The sequence below is a fragment of the Paramisgurnus dabryanus genome, chromosome 15 (genome assembly GCF_030506205.2).
Source record: "Paramisgurnus dabryanus chromosome 15, PD_genome_1.1, whole genome shotgun sequence".
NCBI lineage: Eukaryota > Metazoa > Chordata > Actinopteri > Cypriniformes > Cobitidae > Paramisgurnus > Paramisgurnus dabryanus.
The window spans coordinates 20,373,262-20,386,579 of NC_133351.1; the positions used below are offsets into that span (position 1 = coordinate 20,373,262).

At 38.5% G+C, this 13,318-nt stretch overlaps 1 protein-coding gene across 4 annotated transcripts; it reads left to right on the forward strand.

The window, feature by feature from the left end:
- The first annotated feature begins 382 nt into the window (after positions 1-382).
- ccnt2a (cyclin T2a) lies at positions 383-13,317 on the forward strand. 4 transcript variants are annotated; one of them, XM_065292641.2, is made up of 10 exons: positions 385-588; positions 1,153-1,234; positions 5,837-5,965; positions 6,337-6,397; positions 6,798-6,860; positions 7,062-7,107; positions 10,344-10,507; positions 10,616-10,686; positions 10,787-11,855; positions 11,951-13,317. In XM_065292641.2, the coding sequence occupies exons 1-10, from the start codon at positions 431-433 to the stop codon at positions 12,016-12,018; spliced, it is 1,911 nt and encodes a 636-aa protein (XP_065148713.2). In that variant the 5' UTR covers positions 385-430; the 3' UTR covers positions 12,019-13,317. The 4 variants fall into 4 exon arrangements, 3 of the variants coding, with proteins under 3 accessions (XP_065148712.2, XP_065148713.2, XP_073668065.1); XM_065292640.2 differs by having other exon boundaries at positions 384-588; positions 10,787-13,317; XR_010526907.1 differs by lacking the exons at positions 10,616-10,686; positions 10,787-11,855; positions 11,951-13,317 and having other exon boundaries at positions 383-588; positions 7,062-7,477; positions 10,344-10,483.
- The last annotated feature ends 1 nt before the right edge of the window (position 13,318 follows it).

The window sequence follows — 13,318 nt, forward strand, 5'->3', positions numbered from 1 at the left end:
TAGTAAAAGTCCGCTTAGGGCACCACTTTGGCCAGCAGCGGCCCTTTCAATAGGTTTTTTGTGGTCTTTTTTCAGTTTATCCTCCATAGCAAAAATGTTTGGAACAGACCACTTCTATTCAGTTTATATTGTGATATACTGTATAGATGTTGTATGATGGAAATGAATGTGCAAAAGAACTGCTAATACCTAAAAAATGTAAATAAATATTTTACCAAGTTCTTTTCTTTTTAATTTTGCTGTATTTCGATTCCAAGTTCCCACCAAAGCCGTTCTCGATCATGGCAGCATTTTCGTGTAAACGAGTAGCACACAAACTACATTTCCCAGCAGCGCTACCAATGTCAGGGATTTGCGCCTGCGCGTGTGTGACGTAAGTGCGTGACTGGTCGTACGTGACGTTTGCTTTCTGTTCGTTTGCTGGACGGTAATGGCGGCGTGCCGGGGATCATCTTCCAAATGGTTCTTCACCCGGGAGCAGCTCGAAAGCACCCCGTCCCGCCGCTGCGGAGTGGAACCGGACAGAGAGCTGTCGTATCGACAGCAGGCCGCAAATCTTATTCAGGATATGGGTCAGAGACTAAATGTGTATCCTTCAAACGCGCGGATCAATAGCAGGCCCGTTTTTGTCTCTTACTCGTGACTGTTTGGCCTTCTGTAACATCAGTAATCTCTAGTAATTTCGGTTATATGTTTTGCTAACTATGAATATTTGTAAGATTGACGAAATTCCTCGAGATTCTCAAATAAAGCCGTTAAATCTAGAAAGGGCGCGCTCGTCTCGTGCGCAGGCGCCCTTTTAGTTAATGATTTATAGACATAAGAAACACTTCGTGTAACTCCTGCTGTGTTATTTTGTCTGTGTGATCGTAATGTAATAAAATAGTTAGGATCCATTTTTGTGTATGTTTACGCTTAGGTTCACGCGCAGTTCAAGCATGCATTATGTGCGATGTGAACGGCAGGCGAACAGACCGGTTACTAATATTAAGCACTTCCGGTTCCACGCTAAACTCGTTTGGGTGTCTGTTATGTAATTTGTTTTTTCTCAGAATGTGTTTAGCATTGCGGAAAACGGGCATTATGTTGAAATATGTGTTTAGGTCAGTAGATGGTTGAAATTCTCGAGTTTTCCTTGACTGTAAACATCAGTTCTCAACTCACAATAAATACTGCCATTGTTTACATGCACAGATTTTATATGTACCACTCTTTCACCAAATTCCACAGAAATGTAAGTGATTCCATCTATCCTTTGCATGTGTTTTTCTTTTAATAATTTAAAAATGCCATATACATTTGATCAAATAGGCTTGCTCTAGGTTACATTTTAAATGTAAGTTTTGTTGCAAAGTGTTTCTAGTGGAACTGTTAATGCAGTTACCAAAGTGCACTATTAATCCAAGAGTGAGTAAACTAAATCATCTAGGCTAAATTCTGACATAGTACTTTCCTACATAATGTCAGGGAACTACACTAAAACCTATTCCACTGGTGGCACTTGCTCTACTAACTTTTTCAATTACTGGCGCAATATTAGTCATGTTAAGCCGCTCTGGATAATAATGAACAATAATGAAACTGTATAGCATACAGATACAGACTTTTAATTTTACTTTCCATCTTGTAAACCACATACCGCCTTGTTTTCTTTAACATTGGAGTGTTTCCCACAGATCTGAAATTTACTTGTGTTAGTCGGTGAAAAGCGCAATCATTACCCACCAACAAAAAATAGTCTACTATACATGTGACAAAGAACTAATAATGTGTGACACAACACAATACTTTGATGTATTGAACTTTAATATTAATTTTACAATATAGTTCATTAATCCAACCACCCCAAACTTTCTTTGCCATGAAAAAAGCTGACACTGTTTGTCAAAGCACTGATATATGAAGCAATTAGATGACCCCTTTTATCAAACTCAATATAATACAATACTATGTATAGTATATTAATAGACAGTGCAGGTCTATAGATTATAAATGTGAATGATGTTATAGTGGTTATAATCTCTTTTAGATAGAGCAGAAGCAGGAAAAGCATCTTTCCATTTCTCTCTTGCCGATTAAAAAAAAGCTTAACCCTTATGGGTTGTTGAGGCCATTTTAGATTTTGTATGTCTTAATTTGGCCTCAACTTTCTCTGTGTTTCAGCAAATGGAATGATTTTTGATGGCAAATCTTATTTACACATACGTTGAGAAAATGCTTTGGAATTTTTCAAATACTCAACAATATACCGTGGGCAAATGTACTACCCTTTTGGGTTGTTTGTGTACAAAAAAGTCACTAAATTAAACTGCTGTAAAAATGTATCAGATAAATATTTTTCCAAAATGTTTTCATAAATCTGTTAATCACTCTCAGCACTGATCAAAACTACCAAATGCTTACAAAATTTCCATGATTTTAACTTGTTTGACTCTGTGGACCCTGTACCGGGTCCAGAATTATCTTATTTTGACTTAATATAAAATATTCCCTTAATTTTTAATGGTCTGTCATGACTCATGGACCCAGTACCACATATGAGATACTGTTTGAAAGCTTAGACTCTCTACTTTCTGCAGATATGCATCACTTTGAGATATGTTTTACTGTAAGAAAGTTATTAACACTTAATGTACACTATCACCCCCCCCCCCCCCCCCCCCCCGACAATTTATTATATGATTTAATATTCACATATTTCATATTTTTCAATTATGACAAACATGGGCAAGTCTTATATCAAATGAAAGCTCTCATTCTCAGGAATAAGGCTACAGCGTTATTTTTGCTCTATTATTAACACATATCCAACAATCGTTGAATGAATAATAAGGTAAAAAATGGTCTTTTGTAAACATACTGGAAACTTGAGTGTGTACTGCCTCAGATAGCACAGATAGCCACAAATGATACACCATCTTTTATTTTAGGTCCTACTCTAAACAATGAGTCCATTCACAGCATTTTATTTGGTTGTATGCATAATGAATCCCTTGCTATTTATTATATGTGCAAAACAAAAAATTAATATTTATATGAAAAATGTATTTTCGCACCCTTCAGTAAAATAAGAATAACTTTTGAATGCGACATGTTAAAGATACAATTTGTATTTATGTGCCGAAAGATGGCGCCAGATCAAACAAAAACAATGATGTTGTTTACGGACGCTCTGAAGCAGCACGGAATTATGGGATTTGTAGTCTTTAACTTTAGCCATCAATCAGACGAGAACGAGAAATCACGTTGATGGATAAGGTAATCAAGTCTTATAAATGTTGCGTTTGATGACATCGTTTATTTCATTATGTAAGTTTATATGTGATGTTCAAAACGAAATTGTAAGTCATATTGATATTACAGTATTAGTCCAAATTCGATGGTAAACACAGCTCAGAATTAAGTTTTCAACTTACAATGATTTTTCACATAATGTATTGACAGTACAAATCTTATTGTGAAGTGTCTTAAAATGACCATTTATATTGCTGTACAATACCTTTTGATGTGCATATCGTCCGCGGGAAGACGCGCTGATTACAGTCTACACACTAATGTTGTGATCAATATAATAGCATACGTTTTTTGAAGGGTTACGAATCAAAACAACTCACCCATCGCGTAAAACACAAGCAGGATCAGAATCTCACAATACCTTTGATGTGCATATCGTCCGCGGGAAGACGCGCTGATTACAGTAATGTTGTCATCAATATAATAGCATACCTTTTTTGAAGGGTTACGAATCAAAACAACTCACCCATCGCGTAAAACACAAGCAGGATCAGAATCTCGGTCTAGTTAAATGTTGTCGTGAAGCTCTCTCTATCCAGATAATGCAACACCAAATTCATCCTCCCTCGTTTTGTTCCAAACTCTTCTTGGGTCGTTTGGTTGGCCCGTACGCTTGCAGGAGCTGACACAACCAGCGGCAGACGGTACAGAGATATCCATAAGTCCATAAGCAAGCGCATAGTTCCGCATTTGTCCACAACACTGGCTGCGTCCGAAAACTCAAGGCAGTGAGGACTGTGAGGACTTGTAGCCTCGCTGCCTGATGAGGACATGACTTCGGACTCGGAGGCCTGAAGGCCGCTCAGAGAAAGGCTTTCCGACGCACTTCAAAGGCAGCGTGTTTGAAATAAAAACAGAGAGCGCCTTTGTGATAACTAATCACATATTTGAAAACTACAATACTAATTTCTCTCTAGAAATGAAATTAAAATGCTTAAAAAGTGAAAATATACGTTTATTTTCACTAAATTTGTGCTCCAGCCGCTTCCTTGGCCGCCATTTTATTTTTTCGAGCTCGACCAGTGTTCTCATGTGGGTTACGTCAGTAAAGGCGGTGACAAAGGGTCCCATGGATATTAACGTCATTGACAGGAGACTGCACTGCCCCGTGTCAATGTTTTGAATGGAAATTTTCTCACGATTTACAAGTAGTAGAAAACATTACAGATATTGATAGTAATCAGCTGGACAAAATATATAACACTGGCCTAGTGGTTTTTGGAGATTTTACTGCAAATATCTTACAAATTGCACCTTTAAAGAGTTCATTCTTTTTTTTGGGTGTTTACTGTCTGCTGCTGGTAACAACCAGAACTGTCTGCAGTCTGCTAGAGCACCCAGAACCAGAGTTATACACTATCAAAGTCAGTATTTACAACATAAAAAAAGGAACATTTTATGTTTTATCATATGAAAAACAACATAAATAACAATATTTGTCACAAACAGCAGCTTTTTATGTAACTTCAAAGGGTTTTCTGCAAAATGATATAAAGATATTGCATTTATTCCACTGTATGTGGTTATGGGAGCACTTCAAATGTTTTTAGGCAGAAATTTTATACAAAAAGGGTATTATTCCTCCCTTCAGTTGGAGTAAAATTACTTTTGCATTTATTATGATAGAGAAAAAATTCATTTTTCCTCTGTAAGCTGGCATGAATCAAACAAAACTGTCTGCAGGTTTCGTTACCACTCAGGGCCAGAGTTATACACTTTTAAATACAGACTTCAGAAAAAAAAACATCAAAAAGCGCCTATTTATTTTTGTGTTTATTAGAGGACTGACAACACATACAACCATGTTGAGCACTTTTAACAGTGTTTTATGTAATTTCCAAGGGTTTCCTGTAAAATGATACCAAACTTTTGTATGTGCACCTCTGCATGTGGGTATGAGAAGCTTTTGAAATTGGGTAGGCCAAATCCAGGTGGAAATCCCCAAAATAGCCTCAGAGTGTAAGAGGTTAAAATATAAACCTGTAACCGTAAGGGTCTCGGATCTTCCGTGAAGACCTCTAATTGTAAAACTCTGCTCAAGTTCAGAAACACGGAAGGATACAATGTGACACTTACTTCGCATCACACCGACCTAATTCATTGAGAAACAGAGAGCATGTGATGGCATGCCAGGAGAGTTACGACGTGCTTGCACGCAAAATAAAGTCTATTTGATGTGTTTAAGGCTCAGAGCAAGTTATAAAATATATTCTTAATATACACATTTCTGTTTTAATAAATGCTCATTGTAAATCATAGCATATTGCCTAAAACATAAGGTAGGTACAAAAATAATCAGTGATACATTTGCGACCCATTAAAAATTAGGGTCGCAGTGGCATTTCAAAAGGTCGCATATGTGACCATTTTGGTCGCCGTGTAGTTCCCTGACATGTTGAGCTAGTTCAAAGTGAAAACATTGCAGGACCCAATGTAGGTCACAGTGAACCTTTCTTGTTACACTGTAAGAAATGTGTAAAACTGCATAAAACTTGATAACAGCATATATTTGAAATATCATGGCCACTTTTTCCATCCACAGACCATTTCCCCGACAACATTATTTCTGGCTGCAAAAGTTGAAGAGCAACCACGAAAACTTGAGCATGTCATTAAAGTAGCACATGCATGTTTAAATCCCCAGGAACCTCCTCTGGATACAAAGAGTAATGTAAGTCTGAGGAGTTCTGTGACTTGTTGTTTTGTATTTTCACTTTCCTCTTACTTTTCACCAAACTGGAAAATTATTGCTCCACAGCTGTTGTGTCTCTACAGAATCAGTTTTTGACATCTAGTGTGTCAATGCTGGGATATCAATCCTGAACAGTGTGGTCGGATTGGTATCTCATTTGAATAAAGAAAAACAAAATTCTTGAAGGCACCAACTTTTAAAGAAAGCATTATTTATGCTGCAAAGTGTTGCCTGTAGTTAGTATTGAGAGACTACATAATTTCAGCCATAATGGCTGATTAGATTTCTGTCTATTGGTAACAGAAAGACACATTACAAGCATCATGTAATGATTGTCTATTGAACTTCAGGCATACCTCCAGCAAGCTCAAGAGCTGGTGATACTTGAAACCATAGTGCTGCAGACTTTAGGTAAGTGTACTGTATGGAAGAAGGTTCCTTTTACCTGAATGTAAGAGTGAACAAGGAAGGCTTGCTGACTGTGGTTCACCTTTAAAACCAATGAGGATTTGAATGGTAAAGTTTGGCTTTGAAAAGTGGAACATTTCCACTTAAATGTGAGTTTTCACCTGGAAAACTGGATCATTTAATTTACTAGACTGTTGGGTTTAACGTTTGATGCAAAAAGTTGATCTTGAATGTTTGTTTTTACAACTAGATGTATTTGTATTAATGTTTTACTAAGGTTAATTTGTATTAAGACATTGTTTTGAAGGCTTTTTGCCAATTAAAGCATGGTAATCTTGTGCGACAGGTGTTGGAGTGTATTGTGAAGCAGTTATGAATAAAAGTCATGTCCTTTATATTGCAGGCTTTGAAATAACAATTGAACATCCACACACTGATGTGGTGAAATGTTCCCAGCTAGTGCGAGGTATAGACTTCATACACCCCCTCTATGACACCCTAATCACTGTGAGATATATAACAATGCTGACTTAGTCTTTTAGTCATACTATTGGCTTTTGAGCTAAAGCTAAGCAAGTACTTCATTGTGAGGTAACCTCACTGTGTCAAGCATAGTAGATCAGTTAAACTCACACTTATCCATCTTTTTGTCTCTTTTGTTTCACAGCAAGCAAGGATCTGGCACAGACTTCCTATTTCATGGCTACCAACAGGTTGTTATCCAGAACCTCATTTGTTGCACTGTAACTGCACACTATAGCTTCCTTTACTGCAGGTTACCCTACCAGTGTCCAACACCCTCCTTGCACCGGTGGTTATCGGGAGGCCCCCCTCCCAAACATGTCCTCAAAGTGGGGCGGGGAGGGGGTTTGGCGAAACCGGCCCCGGTTGCAGTGCGGTGTATTGTACGGGGGATTATTGTTGGCACAGAGGGGTTGAATGCACAATGTGAAGTGTAGTGGTGCTCTTGAACCTCACGTTTGCTCGGTTACAGAAGTGCATTTGTCTAAAAAAAGACACTTTGGTAGCCTGAATAGCCGCTAAAGATTACACAGATGTAAACATTACATAGAAGTCCTCACGGTAAGTACCCCGACCCCTTTGTTTTTTCCTACTTTGTTATTCTCAAAGTGAAAAATAAACCTTTGTTTCGGTCACATTTTTTGTATTCTGACTATTTAGACATACTTTTTGTTTGTCATTCAATGCTTGGCTTGATTTTAGGATTAAGACATCTGTTGTGCTTGGGTTGTGATGTAGCCGTTTTATTGTAGATAAACCCATTAAGGACCTGTTCAAAATTAACCGTGTAAATAATTGTTTCATTGGCAGTGCATTTTTGTAAAGTACATATTATGATCTTAAAAATATTTGTTGTGTCAGGGCAGCTGCAACACAGTATTTCGAGTGAAAGGGTCCTTAAGGGGTGTAGTTTCCATTGTAGTGTACTTGGAGATATTTTCTTTGGTGTGCATTTTCCCCTCATTTTTATGTGACTTTATTTTAAAACCAGTTTAGCTGTCATTAGTATTTGTACCCTTGTTTACATAGGAATGCCGCAGCAATGTCTAAACATGGGACTGGAGCTGCATTTGTTCACATTACTTGCATGTAATGCAGTCTGTTGAATTTCTAACTCTTTCAAAATATATCATTTTTGGAGCCATAAACTGCGACTGTTGTAAAAATTCCATTCTTATTTTGTAAAGCTGATGTTTAAATGTAATATTTGAATATTAGTAACTGCTGGGTCTGCACAATATATTGAAATACAGCAGATGTGCATATGGCAATATGTTCAAGCCCATGTTCAAACATTGGTTCTGTTCAATGGCACACGGTTACCATCCAGCTTTTGACAAAGGCAAAGGTTTTTATTGTTTATTTGAAATTTAAGTAAAACTACCTAAAAGTTAGGATAAGGAAAGCTATATTTCTGCTATGTTGTGGTAAGGAAAGCTATATTTCTGGTAGCTTTTTCCAAGTATTCTTGTTGCAGTGTAGATGGGTGTTGTCTGGTAATATATTGCCTTTGTAGAGCAGAGCAAGTGCATTTTTATGTCAAACCTTAAAGTAGTGTATAGGGCTGTCACTTTTTATGCGATATTCGAATATGCATTCGAACATGACGGGAAATATCCGTATTCGAACTATAAATAAACCATCCGGTTTTTTTAAATGCCATGTGTGGCGCATTTTTTACAGTAACACCTCGTAATAGGAAGGAGGCTGAGAGTGAGACCGACGACAGCAACTGTGCGCACGAGAGGGAATCAAATGGGACCAAAATGAACCTCATGTGCATGTCAAGATAGAATTATAGTTTGTATATAAAATGGCATATTGTTTATAGTGTTAAATATTATAGCAGAATAAAAATACGTGTTAATACGTTCGCATTATGAAATTAGCATGTATGAAGATAATTTCATCATTTTTACAATGCAATGTAAACTTTATATTAAACAACAACAGCATTCGTCTTGTAAACGGATTTGAAATGATGATGTGTTGACTGTCCCGCGTCACATAGACGACAGAGTCAAGTGAGATCTGCTTAACTCGTCTATAAGTTTAATTTAATCTCAAGTATCAAAGGGTTTGTGCATGCTCTCTATCATTAAAAACGGTCAAGCAAACAGCACGCGCGGAGATAATGCACTTGTCAATGACGGCTTACAAACGCGCGGGTTATAGGCTGTATGTGTGCTTGTTGTCAATGAGATTACTTCTCACAAACACGCTCAAGCGCGGGATATGTGTGCTTGTCAATGACAGGCATTAAATCCGTCGAATTCCGCTGAGTTTTCTGCCAAAATCTGCGGGCGCGAATTCCGTTTGGGTCTGCCTATATACTCCTGCTGCTATTTAAGTTGTCACGTTATTGTTTGTAACTGTTCTGAATCATTTTATATATATATATATATATATATATATATATATAAGTTTGTTATTCATAAGTTGATAACCTGCTGTTTCAAACATTAAGTAAAAAGTAATCCAGACAACCCAATAATTTTGTGATTGAATCTCCATTACGGTGGGGTTTATGCGCAGGGGGGGGGGGGGGTGCTAGATATTCGAATATATTCGGATACATTGCATGATATTCGAAATCCGTTCGAATTTAATTTTTCTCAAAAGTGACAGCCCTAGTAGTGTAACATTGTTTTTTTTAGATGTTGGCAGAAGTTCACCGAAATATCATAGAATGCATATGAGACGAAAAGAATCCTCTTTATGTTTTCCATAACCTGTGCTTGTAGACATGGATGGTAACCATATGCTTTTATCAAGTTTGCACTTGATTATGAGTAACAAATCTATTATATTTTGTGTGCACAGATTTGAACTGTTTACACTCTCTATTCAAATATGTGTGCTACTCCAAATCTCAAATCACTAATTATTGGAAAAGTTATATGTCATTCAATTCATACCCCTGTAACCAACATTATATCTTCTAATCTTCTAATGCTAGTTGTTTTTCAACCCTGTACAACCTATGTGACATAGGGATGCATTAAAGTTTCAGTCATTCAAAAAATTGTCTGAAAAGAATTTTCTGTGCATCATAATAGACAACAATTATTTCTTTAAATTTTCATTTATTCTCATTCTTACATTAAAACATTTGCAGATGCATCATTGATTTGGTTTTGAATTTATGCACTTATATATCTTTGTTTTCTGTTTTGGTCTGGTTCAGTACATCACTAGTGAACTAAAAGTAAAATTGAACTGCATGGTACTGTAAATTGTGCCAGCAAATTTTGGAAGCATGTTACTCATAATTGAGGAGATTAGTTTACCTTTTTAATGTTATTCTTTATGATATAATACCTTAAAATTCAGTAGGTGTTCAAGATTGCCTTGCATCTCCTCTGCGACTAATAGTTTTTATTCTTTTTGTTGTCTTTTTTTCTCCTATTATATGATGCTCTTGCAGTCTGCATCTCACCACCTTCTGCCTACAGCACAAGCCCACAGTCATCGCCTGTGTCTGCATTCACCTAGCATGCAAGTGGTCCAATTGGGAGATCCCAGTTTCTACTGATGGAAAGCACTGGTGGGAGTATGTTGACAGCTCGGTTACACTTGAGCTTCTTGATGGTATGTAAAGCATTTTCTCTAAAATCAGGTTGCACTTGCTGTGTATTGAACTTTGGGAATTGTGTTACCCAGTTACCCCAAAAAGCTCAATGTGCATCTATGTTTTAGAACTGACCGACGAGTTTCTGCAGATTCTGGAGAAGACACCCCACAGGTTGAAGAGGATTCGTAACTGGAGGGTACGCACTGTATGATACAATCTCATGCATTTGATTACTTTTAAATAAATTTAAATACAATTCTGTTTTCCTTTCAAATTATTACTGTATTTATTTCTAGGCTACACAAGCTGCTAAGAAACCTAAAACTGATGGTCAGTCCTCAGACAGCAGCTCTTTAGCGGGACCCTCACTATCCCAGGACCTGCCCTTGATGGATGCCTTACCTGGAGTCTCCACAAATACAGCCTTCTCCAAAGCATCCACATCTTTTCCAGTGTCCCTGCCTGGCAACCCAAGCACCACTCTTTCCCTGGATTCCATTGCCAACATGCAGGGAACTTCGTACACATACACCGCCCCAAGTGACTGGCCTCAGGACCAAACGTTTTCTGTCAAGCAACTTCCCTCACACACTATGCATCCTCACAAAAGCGCAGAGTTCAACCCTGTGAAACACGAACATAAGGCCAGCGGTGGGGTAAAGCATCAGGCAGTGACCTTTCCCCCACCTCCTGCACCTACTCAGAAAATGTCTTTGGACAAGTACAGGGAGAAACATGCTGCTGATCTGGCAGGGCAAAAGCGCAAACAAGAGCCGCAGAATGTGGAGACTGAGGTTAGGGATGTCTGCGGTGCTCCAGCACAGACAGAACACCGTAAGCACCTGCCCCAGCATTTGCACGGGCAGCAAGGATTTAGCAGCAGTGCTGGAGTCACCACCTCCTCGCCCATAAAGATGAAGCTTCCCATCCCTGGGCAAGACAAGGTGGACAAACGTGAAAAAGGAAGCTCCCTAAAACTCCGTCTTCCTGTCCCCTCCCAGAGTGAGAAGGGGGGGTCGAGTAAGGAGGAGCTTAAAATGAAAATTAAAGTGTCCTCTGAGCGGCACAGCTCATCAGATGAAGGCGCTGCAAAGAGCAAACATTCCAGTCCACACGTGAGCAAGGAGAAACACAGAGACCACTCAGCCCATCGTCATCACCCCAAACACATCCACTCCCATACACATAGCGGCAATGGCAGGGGTGGCCTCGAGGTGCCAGCGACAAGTTCGTCCCTTCGGAGCCCGGTAGGTCCCGGCGGTGAGGGGGCAAGCTCAGCTTCCGGCTCCTCACGGAAGAGGGGGAACCTCGACGCCAGCCACAATCACCACTCCAAAAAGAGCAAAAGCTCTAAGGGTGGCGCAGGTAGTTCCTCTCATTGTTCCTCTGTTCAGCAGTGTGTGTCATCTCACAACTCTGTTCTTAACCTTCCCTTCCCCCCTCCCCCTGTCACATACCAGGTGGGCTACGGACATCTCAGCACCCTAGTGAAACTGGACAGGAAGCCAGTGGAGATCCACGGCCCTGAGGGCGACGGCCTAGCTAATGGCCAACACACAGACTACAAAAATACTTTTGATGTGCTTGATTCGCTGTTAAGTGCCCAAGAAATGAACTCTTGAACCTATAGGAAAGGAAGATAAAAAATTTAAAAGAAAAAATCAAGCATAGTTATCATTATGAAGAAAAAAAATCAGGAATGTGAATGAAATGGAGTAAGAGAAAAAATAAAAATGCTTCCCGGTCTTCTGGCAGTTCGGTTTAGTCTGGGCATCTCTCTGTGTAACTGCTTTGTCCTCACTGTTTCTTCATAAGCAGTTTGCGTGTACGCGTGAGCCAGAGAATGAGTGTTAATACAACAACATTTATCTTTACATGAGATATAATGGTGTAATGAGTGATAGTGTTTTTTCCCGCAATAATTATTTATAAAAAATTTAAAAGACTGAAAGCAGCCTCTTAAATGACTGACACTCGCATTTGTTTAAAATTAAGTTTGAAGAGGAAATGCAAAATTAAGCAATTTAAGTTGTATAGTTCTTTGAATGTTTCTTCATTTCATTTTCTTCCTGTCTGGTAAGTTTATTATGAAAGGGATGATGCAGAGTTGTTTACAGAGCGTTGACAAAAACATACATTCTTGTATGTTTAAAGCTGTACCTTAACTTCTCAGGGTGGAGCTGCTTGTAAAATTATATACATGCACGCACACATGTATATTTGGGGGGCGCGTTATGACTCAGTGTTAGAATCTATCGTTGGCATTTCTAGCAGCAGCTTTCTAGCAATGTTTGGTTGAACAGTTGTTACATATTGCTGCCAAGATCGTGTGAAATAACAGGCAGTCAACACTTTGTCAGTTCATGGTATGTTGTCAGAGGCCATGCAATTTGTACCTTTTGTGATCTTTAAGCTGGATGCCAAAGGCTGTGCCTCAAAAAGTGCAAGCAGAGTTCTTCGAAGTTTACATAATCTTCGCTGTGAAGTGCATTTGATATATTTCTTAGCCTGAAGCAGTAGTCCATTTGTGCAACCAATAGCAAATAACAGGAAACATTGTTCGGTAAGAGAAAAACTACTTTATTATTAAAGTGTTGACCTTAAGAAATGGGCACTTGTAGACCCTCAGTTTAACATTATTTCTGAACACAGAAAATTTTGATCTTGTTTGATTTTGATTATAAGTGAAGTTTTGGGTAAATGAGGCCTGCATTGTAAAAATCATTTATTTAAGACAGGTAAAAATCCTGGCACTTTATTTTTGTCTTTTGCCCCATTTTATTTGGATTTAATAAAAAATCCCATGGTTTCCAATACCTTAACCTCAG